Source organism: Lissotriton vulgaris, chromosome 11 (assembly GCF_964263255.1).
Source record: "Lissotriton vulgaris chromosome 11, aLisVul1.2, whole genome shotgun sequence".
NCBI lineage: Eukaryota > Metazoa > Chordata > Amphibia > Caudata > Salamandridae > Lissotriton > Lissotriton vulgaris.
This window is the reverse complement of record NC_141699.1, coordinates 476428502-476449741: the sequence shown is the minus strand read 5'-3', so window position 1 is coordinate 476449741 and position 21240 is coordinate 476428502. Positions and strand designations below refer to the sequence as shown.

Below are 21240 nucleotides of genomic sequence, written 5' to 3'. Positions count from 1 at the left end.
TTTTGTGACAGGAATGGTACTTTCCTGCACAAAAACAATCCAGAGCGGCGTTTCCTCTTTCTGTGTGTGCTACACATGGAAAGAGGAAAAAACGAGGATGAAATAAAAATATCTCTCCTCATTACACCTGCTCAGGGGAGGCATAAGATTGTTGGCGCTGCCCCAGGTTTATGTGAGTAAGTAAATCTGTGGCAGTGTCAAAATATATGCATGTTGCATGGAAATGCCCATGGAATGACTCCCTGGCACAGAGTAAGGCAACACAGTTACTTGCACTACCTTTTAATTACTGCATATCTATGAGGCTATGCAAAGCCATGCAAAGAGGGAAACATCCTTTACAACGCAACTTTTACCACGCAGTGCCTTTACCACGCAACTTTTACAACGCAAAACATTACAGCACATTGCGCTGGGGGGTGCTCTAGGATAGGGAATACATTTAATTTACTATCCAACACCTTCCCTAGTGTCCATGGGGACTGGAGTTGGAATAGTAAATTAAACATTCACTATCCAGCACCCCAAAGCACTATGCGTTGTAAAGGTTTTTGTTGTAAAAACCGCGTTGTAAAGGCATGCGTGGTAAAAGCATGCGTTGTAATGTCATACATACATGCAAATTGGCTTTGCCTGGCCTCATAGAAGTGTTTGAGAGGTTTGTGCCACCAGAGCGTCAGAAAAAGTGACGCCCCGGCAGTGCAAGCCTCTCATAAATAAGACCCAGACTTTTTTGTGAGCAGAACAGACACACTAGATGGTGAATGTAGTGATTGTAATCATTCATCAAGCTCTGCACACTGTAATTCTCAATTTCTACTCCTCTTGGCCATCTATGTGTCGGATCCCTATCAGCAATTCCGTCATACTTCCACAGAACATGAAACGATTAATTAAAGGATCACCAAACTGGAAATGCATCCAGGCCTTCGCATCCCATTGATGAAAGTTATTAAAGGTTTTTGGCACCTAAACATGTTTTTATTTTTTTTAACAAGGGAACCCCTGACTATAACTGAAAATACCTCATGCAATATGGATTAGTTTAAAATCCCCCTGGAAAACTTCAATAGCTAATTAACACCATTCTTAGCAGGAAAGGGGATGACTGCAAAGAAAATGTGTGAGGGATATTGGTTGTTGAGTATTCTTTTATTCATTAATGAGTTTTTGAAATATTTTGATGATCAATATATGTTCAGCTAAGTGATGACATATTTTTACACCACGTTAACACAAAGTAAGTTTGAAGGAAATGATGATGGAAAGGAAGTAATCACATGTTTTGCTCCACGGAGCGTTTATCTCCAGATACCCTAAGAAGCTTAAAACGAAATGAATTGAAAACACCACATCAATATGCAATTTGGAGTTTGGTGGACAACAGTGACGGAGTGCCCTCTTTACCAAACTCAAAATGTGAGCGCCTGATTTACAGACCGGCAGACCTAAAGAACATCAGCCATAGAGATTATAACCGACTCAGTTGGCTGTTGAATGGCCAGTTTTTACTCTTCCTTATTGTCATGAAAAATGAAATGGACATTAAACATGTTTAAATGATCTCAGTACCATGAGATGACACTCCAGTGGCGTGGGCAACAGTATCATCCGTCAAACTTTTAATACATTGACTGGAACTACTGTGACAGAAGTTCTTACCAATTTCTACAGTTGTCTGCATGGCTGGTGGACAACTCTAAATTTGGCAGATGGAGGACTCTCGGTAGGTGTGAGTAAAGTACTCTACCATACCAACAGACTTTACAAACTCTGAATCAGCTCCTATATGCCCAAAGAACAATTCAAATAAAGCAAAGGAGTAAAGAAATGTAATTCTAGGTTTATTTTGTTGCAAAGATAGATTATTTATTTGTCTAAGCTATCCGGCAAATTCCAACAAATTCAATTTTAGTTTTTGCAAAGCAGTAAATAATTGTTTGTATTCCAGAATCCATTATCACAGGCACTGCTAGTGCAGCTAAAAGTAGCATTAACTCCTCATCCAAACTTGGTTGAAGAAGACCATCAGTGTTCATTCATAACAGATATTTTATACAGCAGAGAGTTAGGCTTCTGGGCAGCAGAGCGCTTTACAATTAATATGAAATACAGCGATGAGAGGTCGAGTTATATAAACTGATCAGTAAGAAGAAGTAGACAGAAGAAATATCATACATGAAAAGGTTTGGTTAACAATTTTCTTTTATTTTCTTTACTTAACAGCATCAATCAAAATGTGTTCCTAGTCGTTCTTTCTCTTCCAAAAGACAATTATTTTTTACATAGGTTTATTTATTTAGCTTTTTACCTTAAAACTCTAGGGGAACCCAGTGAAGATTGCTCAAGGTAGGGGAGGATGTAGTTCAATTTATTTGCCCCTTTATATAGCACTAGCAGTCCATCCCGACGTTGTCCGGGTATGAATTGCTGCCGGCCAGTAATATATTGTTTTGTAGGATTTCGTTTTGATAGCATTTCTCATCTGTGACAGGCCTGTGAAATGCTCTGATTCACAGTGCACTGCTGATGCACTTAAGAGTGCGCGTTCAGTAGTGTGTGAACTCGAGTTTCCGAACTTTATTTTTCCTTGCAATGTTATATAGCGCGAACTCGACAATTTTTGTATGAGCACAATTTACATTACCGAAGAACACATTCATTTGTGGTAGGCACGGGGAGACAAAGCGATTTGCCTGGAATCACAGGATGTTGAGCGGATTCCGAGATTCAAACGTAGCTCCTCAGCTCTAAAGTTCGCAATTCTAGAACTTGTGGCGGGAGGTGTGTCTAAAAGTGTATGTCGGTGCTGGCTGTCAATGAGAGAGACCTGTGCATTTTTCAAATGAGTGGTGAAAAAATATGAGTATGTTGCTGGAGATGTGGGCCGCCGTACCACCAATGTACTTACCGGGGGAGGGTAAACCCCCATCATTCCGCAACTTTCTTTCTGCATACCATCACTCCGCATATTTTCATTACGAAAGTACCATGACTCCACAATGCTATTATAACGCATGGCATTACATTTTATATGCTTTTAACACGCATACATTTACAACGAAATTCGTTGTAAATGCATGAATGGTAAAAGCATGTTTTTCTTAATGTTTGGGTGAGGTAAGTATGGGTATAGGGTATATGTTTTGGGGTACTGAGGTATATGTTTTGGGGTGTTTGGGTATTTTAAGGGTTCAGATATAGTTTTGGGTTATGGGGTACAGGGGTAGTTTTAGGGTTTAGGGATAGGTATGGGTTTTGGGGTACAGGGGTATTTTTAGGGTTCAGGGCTAGGTGTGGGTTTTGGGGTATAGGGGTATTTTGAGGGTTAAGGGGTAGGTTTGGGGTTTGGGATACAGTAGTATTTTAAGGGTTTAGGGCTAGGTTTAGGTTTTGGGGAACATGGGTATTTTTAGGGTTCAGGGCTAGGTTTGAGTTTTGGGGTAGAGGGGTATTTTAGGGTTCAGGGGTAGGTTTGGGTTTTGGGGTAAAGGGTTATTTTTAGGGTTCAGTGCTAGGTTTGGGTTTTGGGGTACAGGGGTATTTTTGGGGTTCAGGGGTAGGTTTGGGTTTTTAGGTACAGGGGTATTTATAGGGTTCAGGGCTAGGTTTGGGTTTTGGGGTACAGGGGTATTTTTAGGATTTAGGGATAGGTTTGGGTTTTGGAGACATGGTTTATTTATAGGGTTAAGCTGGGTTAGTGTTTAAGGGTGTTGGGGTATTTAAGGAGTAAGGGTGGGTTATGATTATGGGGTGCAGGGGTATTTAAAGGGAGCAGGGTGGAATTCGTTTTTAGGGTGTAAAGGGGAGCGCGGGGCAAACACACCCTGAGCTGGAATTACAGAACCTGGGAAGAAAAAACAATGAAATATTAGGCACAACGTTAGCTTTTTTTCCGTAATCCTGCGCCCCTCACACACCCACACCCCCAGCACATGACCACAGCACACGGTATGAGACATGGCATGAAGGGAGGAACGTACCACACGCCCCCAGCATTTGTCAAGCCCACAGCACAACGCAGATACGCCCACAAGGGACTACTTTGCTGGCGCGGTTCTTTTACTTTTTATATGTATATGGTGGGCGTCTGCATAGCCTATGTCCTTCTGCTGCAACTGTCCTTTCCAACGCTGTATTGGGTGTTGTGATTGGTGCTGTGGTTCCTGAGATTGCCCGCCTCAAATGTTTGGGCTTTCTCTTTATTATATTAGTATAGAAGATTGCAGTTGATGTATGATAATTCTGAGTGGTACTAGGGAATTTTTGGCAGGCCCGCGAGTAAGGCATTTCCACTGTCTATTTTTTCGAGGAGCATTGATAAAATAATGGTCCTAAAATCTTCTTAGGGAATCAATGATTTTAGTTTCCTTATTGGGTGGAGCTGGAATTCAGTGGTTTGGTCAATTTGGAGATGTAAGGTCATATTGATGTTCTGATCAATTGTGAACCCCTATGATTTTTCTGAGGTGACCAGAGCTGGATTGAAGTCCAGGTCCTTTAGGTTAAGGTCTGACCTATACTGGCGGACAAGTGGTGAATGAGTATAAGAAGGGCACAGTGAACATTCAAATAATATACCTACGCCTAGGAGGGTAGCACAATGAATGGAAGAGGAAACAGGAAATAGCTTCACCCTTGTTCCCAACCTCACACGTCCAGTTTCATATTAACAATGAAATAGATTCCCAGCTTTTTAACATAGGTGGCCATGCCCTAGACATGTATCTCACCAATGGTTCCCATACAAGTTCAAAAGAGTTCTTTGGGGCTGATAAGGCTGCAGACATATGGTCCATAGTAAGAATGTTATGAGTCTTAGGTACCAGTTTGCAACAGAGGGCAAATCCCGATTCGTCCAGACCTAATAATAATAATACTGGAATTTTTAGAATGGGGCTAGCCATGGGGAGATTAAGTGAATTGCCCAGAATCACAGTATGTTAAGCTGGTACCCAGATTTGAAACTGGATCCTTAGTTTCAAAGTCAGCAGCTCTGACCGTTATGCCATATCTTCTCCGCTGAAGTCGTAGGATGCCAGGGTTATCGTAGCTGCACCCAAACAAGTCCACATCAGTCCACAGGAGAAGACAATGTTTGATGTTGATCTCTCCTGCATTTCTGGTTTGTATTTTCTTGGTGCCTAGTGTTGCTGATCGGAAGATGATCTGCAACTATATGGAATATATGTGCTCTTTTGAATTGAGTAAGATATTCTTTCCAATATGTTTCAATGCAGTGTTTTGTGTATTGGTCTGTGCTGTGAGGCACAATACATAAATTATAGTTTGGAGGTGTACTAGTTGAATGCATTCAGTCAATATACTACCAGCCCTTTCACATGAAGAAGGTACAGATGAAGTGTTTCTTGGGTTTGGGGTCCATTAAACCCATAGCTTGAGCTGTATTAAAAAGAGACCGGATCTCAGTAATGTCTGTTGGTGATCAGAGCTACAGTTCAGTCACAGGTTGAGCTGGGTCAGATTAAGATACAGTAGCGGTCAGTGGTGGTAGTGCTGCCGGATAGTGATGTGGGGTGGGAGGAGGGGCAAGGTGGGGGGTAGTAAACTACGGAATACGCAGATGCAGGTAAGTAAACATATAAATAAATAAAACAAATTTCGTTGTAGGCGCTGCATCGAATTTGGTGATGCAGTGCGCGCAACGAAATTCGTTTTATTTATTTATATATTTACTTACCTACATTTGGCCGTATTCCGTAGATTACTACCCCCCAACCTGCCCCTCCCCCACCCACGTCACCACCCGGCAGCACTCCCACCACCGACCACTACTGTTAGGATAGCATGTTGTGATACTCTATCGGCTACTGGCTGTTGGTAGGTGGAGTCAGTGAGACTGTTAGTGGTAACAGAACGAGAGCTGAACCAGAATAAACAATGCTGTAAATCGGAAGGACTTTCCAGCAAATAGCTTTGGGGGTCTTTGAATTGTGTGAGTCATGGATACATCTGCAACAAGACCAGCAGAAGCATGATCGACACTTCTCGACAACTTCTCATTTACAGGAAAAAGTAGGGTATTTTGATTAGTAGTTGTATGATAATTTTGTTTTGATATATTTGGCATACTTATTCTTTGGCAGGAGGGCATTGGTTCTTCAAATCCTGCCTATTCTAAAGGATATCACTTAAAGACGGTGTCATGTGCAATTCTGAATCATTAAGAATACATTTCAATAGCAGGTGGACCCAAAAAAAGCGTAAGTGAATTTCGGAAAAAAGCAAGGATATTTGACTAAGAAGAAGGTAGAGATCACTGCCCAATTTGAGGATGAATACTATTATAAGGATGAGGAGACATTCATAAAGCAAACCAAGACATTTTAGTTCTAAATCAAGTTAAAACTGTAGACATGAAGAGTATGACAGGCTTCTCCTTTGTCCTTGCAGCCAAAGGGGAAAATATAAAATTTGAAAGTTCAGATTACTAATGTACCCCACGACTCAGGACACACAGAACAAGGTCTGCTAGGAAAACTTGTTCTCCCAAGCATTCGTTGTTCGACAGGTAGCTGTGGATGAGCAGTCAGTATCAAGCTCAAAGGATGTCGTTTGTTTTTGAGTCAGCTCAGCACAACACAAATATCACAGTTGTACTGAAGAATTTTATATGCATTCAGAGTTGTGGTTTATTGAAATTCTACATCATTTTAGGAATCTCAAAATAAAATATTTCTGTCACAAACAGTAAAAGTCTAGACATACATATGTTAAGGTACATTCTCTAATTTTCACCATCTACGTAATAATTCAAATTCAATAAATGACATGCTTTCCAAAATATAATTTCTATACAGCACCTCTTAAAACTTCACAACATGCCTTCAATAAGGTTGGGGCGATCTGACTCCCCAGCCTGGTCTATGACTGCTGCTTTGACCCAATGATCCACCTCTTTCCTGGACCAGTTATCCCATCTTCGGGTCAATGATTTCCAAACTGGCTATATGACTTCTCCCTCTCTCAGCACAGAGACACTAAGTCTAGTGACTCCCAATCCATCCGAGTTACTTCTAGTCCAGCCCAGTGACCACCAGTGGAGCCAACTAAATCACAGTCCATTCAACGGCCTCCCAGTCCAGCCCAGTTAAGTGACTGCCAGTCTCAACTTCACACATTCCCTGGCCAAGACCAGGCTTCTGATTGCCAAGTACTCTGAATGAGACGAGATGCAGATATACCTTTTCAAGATTGTTATTTCTTATTTTTGCTCTGAGTATCATGAACGATCATGGTTTAATGTTAAGTAGCGAACACATTTAGACAGTGCGCCGTTCTTTCGGAGCACCCACAACTTTCAGCCGCACTACTGTTTGAAATGGAGTTAGTTCGTCCAAGACAGCTGTAGAAAAGCCAGCTATGCACGGACACAGTTTCTATATACTTCTACTCCTACTGTTTTACTCTACTACATTTAATCCTCAATATGCCTGTGGCTATTCATACTTATTCCTACTTTTACTCTATTCTTACTTCTTACTTCTAGTTATGCCTGTTTACTTTTACTCATAATACTACTTACTCTTGTTAGCCTTATACTTACTCTTACACTTACACCTGGATTCTCCTATACTTATTCTTATTGTTACTACAATAGTTAGGTATTTTTATTCCTAGAATTAGTTCTAGTGACTCCGAATTTCACTCCTACTTATACCTATTTTTCCGGCTATGTACACATACTCTTCCCCCGGTTTTTGTTCACTTGTAATGAATTCTATGATTACGCCAACATACCTCTATTCTTGCTTCTACTTCTCCTTCTTTATTCTCTTATTTGCTCATAAACTCTTCTATTCTTAATTCTAATATGCTTACTTCTACATATTTTTACTTTTGCACATACCTATTTTTACTATTCTTACATGCTCATATTCTTCTACTTACTTCTGCTAAACTCCATCTGACCCTATAACCAGTCTCTGTCACTCTCTCTGCTCATTGGTTATGTCTTTGCTGTAGGTTTTGTCCTTGGCTCTTATTTTAAAGCTGTCCCTCCCTCTTTAGTTCTATCATTCTATCTCTCTCTGCCCCTATACCCCTTCGGTCTCTATCCTTCTGCCCCTGTCTAAATTTGTCCCTGTGTCTGTTCTACTGTCCCCTTCCCTGATGCTTTCTCTATTCCTGTCCCTTTGTAACTGACTTCTGTCCCTGCCATTCTGTATGACTCATTTCCCAGTCCTTATATCTCTAATCATGTATTTGTTTCCCTGTCCCTCTATAGTCCCGCTTTCCTTGTCCTCCTCTTTCTCTCTATTTCCATGTCCTTTCCCTTTATCTGTCACTCTCTGCCCTTTCTGTTCCTTTGCCCTTCTTAATGTTCTTGAACACTGGGTGCTATAAAATAGAGTAGTAGAGTGTAGTGAGTTCTTTCACACATTGCTTTGGCCAATACTTGCCCACGGGTGATTCACTTTTTAATCTCTCCCATTGTTCACAGAATTCAAGAGAATTAAAAACAAATTGTCAGAGCTTTTTCTTACACACCCTCACACCTTGCCCAGTGTTTCTGCATTAAGGTGCTTAAACCTGCCTGCTGTGTCCAAGGATGTGGGGAGTGTACTGGTGTTAGTACCCCCACCATGCATAATGTAGTGTGTGTCCATCTCCACTCACCATGGCCAGGGATAACGTGGGTAAAACCTTTTAACCAAGGGGGAGCAATTGCAAGCTGTTTCATTCCTCCGAGGGCCATAGAATTCTGTGGGCAGTGGAGGGGTTGGGCAACTTACTGTTTGAAATTGAGCACCTGGAAACTGCCAACTGTTCTGCTCATCCATGTGAATGGCAAAGCACACAGCTACAAGCAAATGTGTACAGGGCGCTGGGAGCCTGTGATCTGTTTAGTTTTCGATGGGGCACCAGTTCCAATTGGGCTCTGAAAAGGGAGCAGCTTTGCTGCTATTTCTGCACCCTGAGGTAACAGTGATTTTTAGAGTTAGATTATAGCCATTGGGTACATAGGAATTATATAATGCTGATTAAGTACTGTTTCCCCAATACGGAATGTTCTGGAGGTGTTCCTAACTGTATTCACTCTTCAGCAAGCAGCTAAAGTCACTGCTCTGATATCTACTAGATCTGAGTATGAAGCGGGATAGCATTTTGGCTAGAAAGTTTAGATCATAACAGGTGTAATTTAGAATAGTATGTTGATATAAAAAAAATCCATATTTCAATTGTTTTGTACACTGTCTATGACCTACATTATTCTAGTATGCTTAATTAAAGCTTAAAACACAGATCATTAAAACTATGAGAACGCATAGACCGTGAACTCCTTCTTCCTGGCCCACTGCAATGGAAGGTTCTAGATGCCCAGAGGAATAAAAGGAGTTGGGATCAACTAAAATTGATCAATTACAGTGTAACCCATTTGGCCACACAGTAAAGCTTAGAGTCAACTCGTGGGATTAGGTATGGATTTATTACAAATTCAAAGCCAAGCTGATATAAATCATCACAGAAACATAATATAAAAATACAGAATCACTTGAGGATATCCGAAATGATGTGCAACATTGATCTTCAATAAGAAAAATCAAATGAGGAATTCTGTAGTTGCAATGCAAAGATTGAGAAACAAAGTCTGGTTAATAGATTGAACATTTCGATCCTCTTGTCTATACATTAGGTAGTCTAGGAGAACCTACTAAACCCAATTGTAAACGAGAAATATGGGAAACCCCATTAGGCCAGTGAAGCAGAAAAAGGTGTCAGCATAGCAGAACTTCTGTAAAAGTTCTTAAAGTAAAGAAAATTGTATAGCATGAAGCTGCACAACATAGATGTCACAAAGAAGTCTGTACTTCTCAGAGTCAAAAGAAAAATCTGATTAACCTAAAGTGTTCTGGCCAATCATACTCACCAAAAGAAACTACGAGAATCAGATGTTACATTCCCAATTATTTTTTCCAACTTCAAACAGTAAAACTTGGCAACTACACTTGAGATTAGTTTCCTTTGGTCCACACATTAGAATGTCCTTGGATTCCTCCTGTCTCCCTATCCGGCACAAACAGAAGTCCACCCTTTCTACATTAAATCTTCTTATAGATATTTTTTCGAGTCTCACAATTTTTTTCCACACAATGTGCCTTTCTCTATCCATGATCTAATGCAACTGCACCTGCAGAGGAGAGAAAAACATTGCACCCAAAGCAAGCATTCACATTAAAAGTTAAACATTGCAAAATCCAATAGATTACGGACTTTGGTCAGCTTAGTGCGGCAAGCGTTCCGATACATGATTTGAATGCATGATTACAGATTCATATACAGTTACAATATAGATGTAGACCACTATTCAAATTGATACATTTTAGTTATAAAATAAATGGAGAGAAATACATGAACATATAAGGAATACACTGTTATTCAAACCACACAAATGTAGAAATATGTGAGAACTGCAAGGCATTCCTACTATAAAGAAAACGTTAATAAACACACTCATATAAATGTCGAGATTACACAGTAGATGCACTTTCTATAACTGTTCAAGTGCACTACATTACATTAATAATGTTACACCGCACAAGTAGATGAGGCCATACACATATATGTTGCATAACTGAACCTGAAAGGGTGGAGCCAAAATTGTGCTGCTCCGACTTACCAACGGTTTCTCCATTTTCATCACTAACATGTGACAAGGACTCTCTTTTTCCAGCTAATTTCTTAAGATAATTCCTACATTCCAATGACCAAGCTTAAGTATTAGCTGCTATCTTCTCTTAAGATAATTTGATCCAGCTGGTGTGTCAGGGATAAAATACTCCACACGATTCGCTGGGGGTCAAGTTTTATATTTCACTCAGATGTCGATTAGTTAGTTTCCAGTATTCTTAAGATTTTCAAAAACAAAATATATAGCCTAACTAATCTTTCAATGATTAACACTCTTTTCTCTGGTTGATGGACCAATATTTGAGTTAGTTGATGGTGATATTAACATTTTTCTAACTAATTCATATATCTTGGTGAAATAATCACAGACTCTGTGTAAGATTCATATGTTTTATCTAAACTTCAGTCATAAAAATGAAACGCTCTTTCAATAAAAATTCAGAGTGCAAACACCATCATGTTCACATGGGAGAGATAAATCATTTAGCAGATGCAGCCAATGACACAAACTCATTCAACAAATCCATGCAAACGGAGTGGATAGATGAAGAGAGAAAAAGGTTCCGAAGCAAAAATACATTTGCACTGAAATATGCTAAATATGAGTCAGAATAATATTTACTTATTTGAAATTCTGAACCCCCTCCCTCCCCCCCCCTCCCCCCTTGGCAAAAGGACTGGTGGGGGTCCCCTGAGTTAGTATCAGGAGACAAAGACTATAGGACAGGATCAGGACATGTCAGTTACTTACTAAACTTCTCTATATACTTGACGTACCACTGCGCATCCCTCTCTTACACTCTCTCCCTCCTTGATGTTCTTCTGGAAATCTTCGAATCTAATCATGCTGTTATTCGAATCTGAATCTTCCTAGACTGCTCTCGAACCCATCAACACCAAGTTTCTCTTGGCGTGGCAATCGCATCACCAAACTCTCCATCTCCAGCCCCCTAACATTCTAAATTACACTCTAGCTATAGTCTTCATTTCTACATGTCCCACCCTCAATAGTTGCAAATATTATTAAAAAATGTAATATGATTGGACAAGGCTAGGGGAGTTTTCATCACACTCTGCTGACATATTCATTTTTATTCAGGTACCCAGTCATATGTAAAAAAGGCCCAAGTGTACACTATTGATCAAAGAATCATAAACAGTTGTTATTTTCTCAAATATACATTTCTCACTGTTCACCACTCCCTTCTACTCTATCCCATATCATTATTATTTTTCTGGGCAAAAGCATTAATGTAAGCAGCTTTCCTTTTAGTTCAGGCAAGCAGATGCTGGGCATGCAGTTTCGCAAGACCACATGATAGTCCTTGCGCATGCGCAGAGATTTCCCTCCAAAAGCGAGTTAGTCATGTTATATCTACGTAATTCTAGCTTGCAAAAGCGTAAAGCATTTTTACAAATCAAAACAGTTTAGTCACGTTTGCACTTTATTCCACAATAATTAAAGATGAGTAAAGCTTTTCCCATGTGTCGGTGTCTGGTGTATATTAGTTTTCATCTTATCTACAACTTTAACAGTTAATAAAAGTTAATGAAGGATTTGTTTCGAGCAAGTTTTGTTTCTTGAATCCTTGCTCCATCAATTTCATGCTACTATGATATCCATTCAATCCTTGTTTCTTTTCTAAGTAAAAACAATAGATGTGCACTGTACAATTATTCATTATGTCTAAAGTCTTGCTGAGCCAAGATGTTGTAGCAATGGCTAGGTTATGTTATTTTATACCACTGTATGAGTAAGTGAATTGTGTTGCTTCTCCATAAAATTATTTTATGCCCAGTGTTTAATTTGTAAAATAATAAGTGAGGTGGCCAAAAAATGTTCGTAGGAGGCCACACCCATTTCCTCTGCTCCACCCATCTCCCCCAGTGGCTTCACCCACATCCACAGTTGGCACGACTGAAAGCCAGGGTGAAATACCTGATCAGAATTTCAGCAAGCCTTCCTAAAGTAAGGTTTTGATAAGTTGTTCTCACCTGAAAATGTTTTGAAAAAAAAATGAAAGCAAATAGTGCATTTAAAGCACAATTTTGGCAAAAGGGTATCTCAGTGACATAAACCCTTTGTCTATGATTCACATGATTTGGGTAAGCAGGGAAACTGGATTTGACCGCAGGTTCTCCAGTTTCACACTGTGCGCTTTAGTCAAAATCTTGATGCTTTTCCCTTAGTTCATATCAGATTAGACTAGAGCAGGGTGACAGACAGAATCCCAATTTTATTTGTGTCACTTTTACTTGGTGCAAACCCGGACCAAGGACAGACAAGCACTTCTCAATTCTCCAGACTACTTTATACTTTTTTTCAGACAAAGGGAGATTTGTTAGCTTCACAGGGTGCTGCTGATCTCAGGGATTCAAACCTGGTTGAACTGTGTTTCATGGTCGGCAGCTGCAGTCACTAGGCCACATGATTGCCTCTTGTAAAAGCTCAGCTTATTCTGTGTGGGCATGCGGTTCGAGCTTTAAATTAATGTAAATGAAAATAAAAGCATCCATGCACAATTTAAGCAGAAAAAGTGCTCTGACCTCTTTTCCATAACAAAAGTTGAATTTATGAGCAAACTCACCCGTTTCTGCTCAAATACATTTTTTTAAAACAAAAATAGAATCTGCAGAGATAATGCAGCAAGTATGCGGAATTCATATACAGAAATACTTTTCTGCCATTAGCTAACCGTGCTCAGCCCATTAACCTTAACATTTTAAATCCAAAAAGCGCTCCATTTGATTCTGAATGACATGGTTCTCATCAGACCGTCTTTTCATTTTGTTACAGCCAAAAACAACTTGCTGATTAGAAATGCCATTCTCACTCCGACATCTGCTATTTCTTTTAATGAATGTGGACTGCTTGCTCTTTGAAATCCTGTTACTCCCTCCTGAGGTCGGCATCCAATGCTAACTGATGCCCGCCATAAAGAAAAGTAAACACAACAAAAATGCAATCAGTCCTCTTTCTCAAGGCAAACACACATGTTACAGAATCATCAGGGGCCCTTCCAGCACCGACAATAATTTTATTGCGCTTAAAGATTCATAAGGGGTGATCACATCTAGTCACCTTTGTGTTGATCTGGTAGGTGCTGTAATGAATTTGTGCAGGCAGGAGGGTGTCTGCAGTTCAGCAGGCTGTGCAGTGCCAGCTGCTCCCCATAATGCTGCCACTGACAGGCTCATCCAGCATAGCAGTTCGCGTACCTGTAGTTTTTATAGAGTGCAGAACAGCACATGGTCCGACAGTGACTGCAGTTGGTAAGGGGCCCCGGCCACGAGCATGTCAAATGCACAATATAGACAGCTGCAGTTGATTTAATTTCAGTGCGAGCTTATGAAAAAAGAATGCTAGTACTTTTACTTTGATGTCTTAGAAAAATTTGCCCTGCGCTCTCCCAGCCTGCATTGCCCCAGCTCAGCCATGAGCCCACCTTCAGCCACGATTATCCAATAGAAATAACAACGACCCTCCCTGAAAGGCAGGCGTGCACTGCTGACATCACTAACGTGAAGATGAGGCACATTCGTCAAACCTGGACCAGGATGGGCCAGCTGTGAATACATACCAGGCAGACACTGAGGGAGGACCAGTACATTTATTTTTAATAATTACCAGGCCTACACCTCCCAGAGGAGAAAAGTCATATAGACCCAGCCCTGTGAAATATGTGCCAGTGCTAAGCACCGGAAACCACCAGCTCAAATTAAGCACTATGTATGCCTACTATGGAACACAAAATGTGAACAGCCATGGAGCATCCTGCCAATGTGAACCACAAGCTATCTGCTTTCCGCATTTCCTGAGGTTCTCCAGAGCAAAACGAAGCCAAGGAAGAATATTAGGAACCGTTCAGGTTGTGGGCAGCCTAGGCAATTGGTTGTTTCTGAACCTCGCTTAGCAAAGGAAGAACCACATGCACGACATGAACTAGGAGAAACATCCCCAGATCCACCTATTTAGCAGTTGCCTTGTGGAGAAAATGTAAGCATTATTTGTAATCCAATTTGAATTTGTAAGTGAGTAAAAAAAAAAATGTTGGATTTTGCCTGTTTCACAATTTGTCAAATATTACAGTAGTTAATCTGCATATACACTATTCCGAACATTACATTCTGAGATACAGTCACTAAATAATATTATTCCAATACAATAATATTTCAATATAATAATTTCCACAATAGAAAGAAAATCATAACAATATTTAAAAGCTAACTTTTATTTTGTACTTACTTCGATAATTTCCTGTTAAATATGAACAGTGTCTAAAAACAACGTGCTTAATATGCTTTTTTTATTTCTGTAGGTATGTGATGAACTATGGAGTCCAAGTTCACCCCTTGCTTACCTGGTCTGTCATGAAACTGGCTGTGGAGTCCCCTCTAGCAAATCGATGGGGTCTTCTTTTAAGCACCCTTCCTTACCCACGGTGCAGGTTCACTGCAAAGGTATGTACAAACAAGATATGCAGACAAAAAGAAATTTGCACAAACTGGTAAATATTGCAGTGCATTCTCAATATTGACAGACAGTACCAGCCTTCAGCAAATTCACCTAGCCCTTACCTAAAAAGAACTCATTTTGAAAGCTGACTATAAAATTCATGAAATAAGTAGCCTTTGCAAAATATATGTGACTAATTGCACACAGTTCCACATTAGAATGATATATATCAAATCACCACGGAGTTCTGGCCTATGAGGTGGCGCAAGACTACGAGTTCTTTGGTGAATTATATAAGTGATTAAGTATTCCCTGCCATACATTATAAAAATATTCAAAGTCACAGAGGTGTTCCATATCCATATAGAGGAAAATGCTGATTTCATTTATTAGGTTATGGAACTCCGAGGTGACTTACAATATCCTTGTTAGATTTGGATGTCTCTAGTTGGCACAGGTGGGTACTTGTGACAAATAGGGACCCCTGCCTCTAGTCAGGGTGAGGGGGTACACTCCTAAAATGACCCCTGCTCAACCTCTTGGTAGCTTGGCACGAGCAGACAGGCTTATCTCAGAGGCAGTGCGTAAAGCATTTGTGACCATATACAGTAACCCAGTGACAACACTACAAATGGACACCACACAGTTGTATATTAAAAATAAGTATTCTTTATATAGACTTAACACAAGACCATAAATGACAACAATCCACATTTCTATACTTAAATGCGACACTTTAAATCAATGTACCTTGCAATGCGTGACGATTCCACAACATACAGTGTTGCAGGTATGGATATGCTGCAAAGTTCCGGCGCAAAGAAATAAAGACGTGAAGACCTTCCAGATGCGACACACTTCTCCGATGACGTGAGAAGTCTCGGTACAATGCGTCAACTGCAGCGGCGACACCCTTGTTCAGCGATGCAACGGCATCAGCCTTGGCTGCATCACTTTTCTCCGACGTTGCAAGAGGCTTCTGCACAATGCGACAACTACAGCGGCGACAACCAAGATGCGACAGAAGCAGCTCCGACGGCAGCGCGCTTCTCCGTGGATGCGAGGCACTTTTCTTGATGCGGTGCAATACGACAGCTACAGCGGCGACATCCACAATGTGACGGCAGCAGCAGCGACGGCGACGCGCTTCTTGCTCGTTGCGAGACACTTCTCTCGATAAGGTGCAATGCGTCAGCTACAGCGGCAACATCCTCCTTCGGAGTTGCGACGGCAGCTGCTGTGACAGCGACACACTTCTTCCTCTTGATTCGTGCTTCCAGCTCCTTGCGACACGCAGTCCCTCAGAAGGCCTCAAAGCAGCAGTAGCCACTTCCAAAGAACTCTGGGGAGCTGGGGTTTGAAGTCTGCTGTCTCTGAGACTTCAGCAGGAGGCAAGCTGTGTTCCAAGCCGTTGGAGATCCTTCACTAGTTGAAAATAAAGCACACAAAGTTCTTTCTCCTTTCTTTGGCAGTCAGGCAACCACTGCAGGCCAGTCCCCCAAGCAGCACTTCTGCTTAGAGATAGTCTCTCCTCAGTTTCTTCAGGTTCCTCTCCTCAGCAAAGGTTTTTTCTTGTAGTCCAAAAGTGATCTAATTTCTTGGGATCAGGGTCCCAATATTTATACCCCCAAATCCTTTTTCCTCTGAGGGCAGAGGGGCCTTTGCCTAGTCCAAACCAGTTCTGGAGAACACTGTTCATATGACTCCTTCTTTCCTTTCACAGTGCAGGGCAGAAACATCAGACACCCCACAGGAGGTGAAGCCAGCATTGTGGAGGGAAAGCACCGCCCTGGAACACTTTGTTGACATGATTCCTTCTCTCCTTTCACATTGCAGGGCAGAGACATCAGGAGGACCACAGGGGATGGAGCCAGCCCTGTGGGGGCAGGCACAGTCCTATTCAGGTCCCAGGTGCAACTCCTCCCTCCCATCTAGATGCAGATCTCTCTATTCACCACTGGGCAGACTCATCCTGTCTCCTGGAATTCCCCAGCCCTGTCACTCAAACTCCAGACAAGGAATACACAGCCTAGCAGAAACAGGCTCTGATAATTAGACAAGAAAATACCAACTTTCTAAAGGTTTTATTTTCAAACACAGAATGATAAAACCAACTTCACTAAAAGATGTATTTTATCATTCTGAGTTCAGGCATACTAAACTCGAATTTCTACCATGTTCCCTGAGTCAGTTCATATTATAAAATGTAATATTCTAACTGCCCATTCTGGCCTATAGAGAACAGGTAGCCTTACAATAGTGAAAACGAAAATGGCTGTAATTCACTATTAGGACATGCCACACACACCAGGGCATGTCCTACCTTATACTTACAATGCACCCTGCCCTTTTGCCTACCATAGGAGTGTCTGATATGAAGTAAAAGGAAGGTTTAGGGACTGGCAAGTGGGTGTACTTGCCCAGTCAACATGGCAGGACCAGACTGCACATAGGCTCTGCAATGGCAGGCCTTAGACCCCCTATTACAGGCTGCTTCTGTGGGTGGCAGAACCAGTGGTGCAAGCCCACTAGCAGCATTTGGATTACCAGCCCTGGGCACTCCTGGTGCACTGTACTAGGGTATGACTGGTAAACCAAACCAGCCAATCATGGAATCACCAATTCATACATTCATTTATAATAGGGAGAGCATATGCACTTTAGCACTGATCATCAGTGGTAAAGTGCCCAGAGTCATAAAACCAACAAAAACAGGTCAGACAAAATACAGGAGGAAGGCAAAAAGTTCAGGGATGACTCTGCAACAATCCTTATATACATCAGAAGATATGTTACCCCACAAAGTATATCATCACATCATCACCTTTCTCACACACCACATAAAACTTGGTGTCTAGCTCTTTCATGTGAAAGAGCAAGCATGTTTGCAAACATGAAAAATAAAACCTCTAGTGCAAAATTAAACACATCAAAAACCAGTTCAATACAAGTCAGTTTTTTTAGAATCCATCGTTTTTATTGAGCGGTACAATAACTCATAACACAGTTCAACTGCCTACATCCACTGGCTGACAGAGCAAAGTCTGGGAATAGTTAACACAGCGTTTGGGCCTACACCCCGGAGGGTGAACCCGCGATGAAAGCACCAGACCGTATTAAGCAGCCAGGGCAGATGCATGGTTACCACCTTTTAAGAACAGAGACAACAGACAAAAAGAAAAGAAAACCCCACTCCCCCCACCCCCCAAACCTCCCTACCACCACCCCCACCCACCACCGCATCAGTCTCACATTCCTCTTCAGACTCCACACCGCCCATAGGCCCCCCGTACCGCCGCTCAGGTAGGCTTAGCAGCTCCCCCAGGTTCCAAAGAGATAAGTTAAAGAATCTGTAAGTACTTCGGACAAGTGACCTCCCTCAGGTCCCTAGACAGCAGATGCAGGAATGGACCCCATAGTTCTGCGTACTCAGCACTCTTCCCATCCATGCTTACCGAAAGGCGTTCCGTAGCTAAAAGGTGCCAAAGTCGCCGGATCCAGTTCCTCGGATCAGGTGGGTCCGGGGAACCCCATCGCGCCAGGATGACTAGTCGTGCTGCCAGCAAAGCTAATGCAATCTGCCTACCCCTCAGCGAGTGCAAAGGAAACAATTTGGCGTGTGGAAGCCCCAATAGCGCATGCTCCGGTGCTCGGGGGAATGTGATCTCAAAGGCCTCGTCCAGGTCATCCAGAACCACCTTCCAAAACCTCTCTAGCTTCGGACAATGCCACAGCAGGTGCGTCCAGAGTACTAGGAGAACCACATCCCCTCCAACACAGACGTGTGTTTGTTGCATCCCGAGCTTTGATACGTGCTGGTGTGTAGTACCAATAAGCGACTACCTTATAGGCAGACTCGATACCCGCTACGTTAGCAGTGGTGTGATGCGCACAATAGAAAATGTGTTCCCACTCCTTACGCATCAGCGGGCACCCCTGCTCCGTCTCCTAGCGAACCTGCGCCTTTGTACGTGGTGATTTGTGGTGGGCCATGATCATAGATATAAGCTTGCGGTCATCCTTTTTGCAGACTACCCACTTTTCAAAGGCCATCAAAGGGCGGGACATAGAAGCGATATCAGAGGGTTGGGTAACCCAATACGCCACCTGCGAGTAAGGAAAAGCATCGGACTCCAAAAGAGAATAATAATCTCGACAAAGCTTGGGAAATGGAATCAGACCGTCGAGGTCAAAGAGGGAGCCCACTCTCTTAGAGCCCTTTTCCCTCCACCGTTGGAAAATCAGGGATGCACCGCCCAGGGGGAAATCCGGATTATCCACAATGAGTGTGATCGGGGATGGAAAAGTAGTCCAGCTCCTGCGCTGCACCAATTGGTGCCAAGCTTTCAGCGTCGGTAACGTCACTGGAGAAGAGTAAAGACCCCACTCTCTATGCTTGCGAGGTAGTCACAATTCGTGCCAGATATTACACCCCGCCACCGTCTGATCCATAAAGTTCCAGTGCTTACTGGACCAGGGCCTGTTCCACTCAATGACATAATGCAAACACGTTGCTTGAAAATATGCCTTCAGCAAGGGGAAACTCATCCCCCCGACGGACTTAGAAGCCTTAACAAGTAATAGAGCAAGTCTCGGTCTTGTATTGCCCCATAAAAATTTATGAAGGAGTCCCTGTAATTTCTGGAGGGCACCCGGAGGGGGGCTCAATGGGAGCATCTGAAAGATATACAGGATGCAGGGGACCACCATCATTTTGACTGCCACCAGCCTCCCGTACCAAGCCAAATTAAGACGGGAGCAATCCGTCAAGGATTTGGCAGTCTGGTCCACCAACATCTTGTAGTTGAGAGAGGCCGTTTTAGCTATAGAGGGGGTGAGATGAATTCCCAAGTACTGAATATTGGAATTTATCCACTGGAAGGCAAAGTCCTCCTGCAAGTCCTGCACCTCCGCATCAGAAATGGATATATTAAGGATCTGCGATTTGGAGAAATTAACTTTAAAGCCCGCAACCTTGCCAAATTCGAGGACTTCACTGGACAAATGCCGCAGGGAGGAATGAGGCTGAGTGAGCGAGAGGATCACATCATCGGCACATAAGCTAATTTTGTGCACATCAGCGCCAAACCGAATCCCCGATAAGCCCTCTTTGGACCGTATACGCTGGGCAAAAGGCTCCATATAGAGCGCAAAAAGCAGTGGGGATAGGGGCACCCCTGCCGTGTCCCTCTGGTGATGGGAAAGAGGGTGGACCTGCACCCGTATACCCGCACCGCCGCCTTAGGAGCCGCATAGAGGCAGCGGACCCATCGCACAAAGCCGTCGCCCAGACCAAAGGCCTTTAATATCGCAAACTGATATTCCCAGTCTACACGATCAAAGACCTTCTCGGCGTCGATAGATAGGAAAAAGGCCTGTGCACGAGAGCGGTGAACCAGATTGGGGAGGTGAAGAAGCTGCTTAGTATTATCCCCCCCTGGTGGGTTGGAATGAAGCCTGACTGGTCAGGGTCTATAACTCCATCCATCAACGGGCTAAGTCTCACTACCAGGATACTGGCAAAGAGCTTCATGTCAATGTTAAGGAGCGAGATCGGGCGGTACAATCCACACTCCTTAGTATCCTTCCCAGGCTTGGGAATAACCGTAATGGCTGCTTCTGACATGGAAGGAGTCACCTCTCCCGTAACCAAAAAGGAATTGAAAAAGCGGGTCAAATGGGGAGCCAGCTCTACACAATATGTCTTATACAAAATGGCAGAGTAGCCATCCGGCCCCGGGGATTTGGCCACCTTCAGATGCGCAATCGCGGATAGGACCTCCTCTATACGGATCGGGGCCTTCAGAGCGTCTGCCGAGGTCTTAAGGAAAGGCGTAATATCACAGGATGCCAAGTAAGCCGCTACTTGCCCAGAGTCTGGTGCCTCCCCGTTGTACAGGTCCTGATAGAATTGCCGAAAGGATATCACAATAAGTGAATCAGTAGTATGTTTTACTGCTTGAGAATCCCGAATGGATTGAATGGCCGTCAGCTGCGCTTGCGCTCTCAACCAATGCGCTAGCATCCGCCCCCTATGTCCCCACTAAGGTAGAATTTGTGTTGCAGGAGCAAGAGGGCGTACTCTGCCCTATCTAAGTCTAGATGCTTGAGCATGCGCCGCTTTGTCTCCA

General features: G+C 42.6%; 1 protein-coding gene across 5 annotated transcripts in view; it reads left to right on the top strand.

Annotated features, from left to right (window-relative positions):
- LOC147679997 (CD5 antigen-like) overlaps window positions 1–21240 on the top strand; it is a 768709-nt gene that overhangs the window by 455501 nt on the left and 291968 nt on the right. For all 5 annotated transcript variants that reach the window (XM_086943540.1, XM_086943542.1, XM_086943541.1 and 2 more), the window contains one exon: window positions 14973–15114. In XM_086943540.1, coding sequence (XP_086799666.1) covers window positions 14973–15114 — 142 coding nt within the window. The remainder of the gene's footprint in view (window positions 1–14972; window positions 15115–21240) is intronic.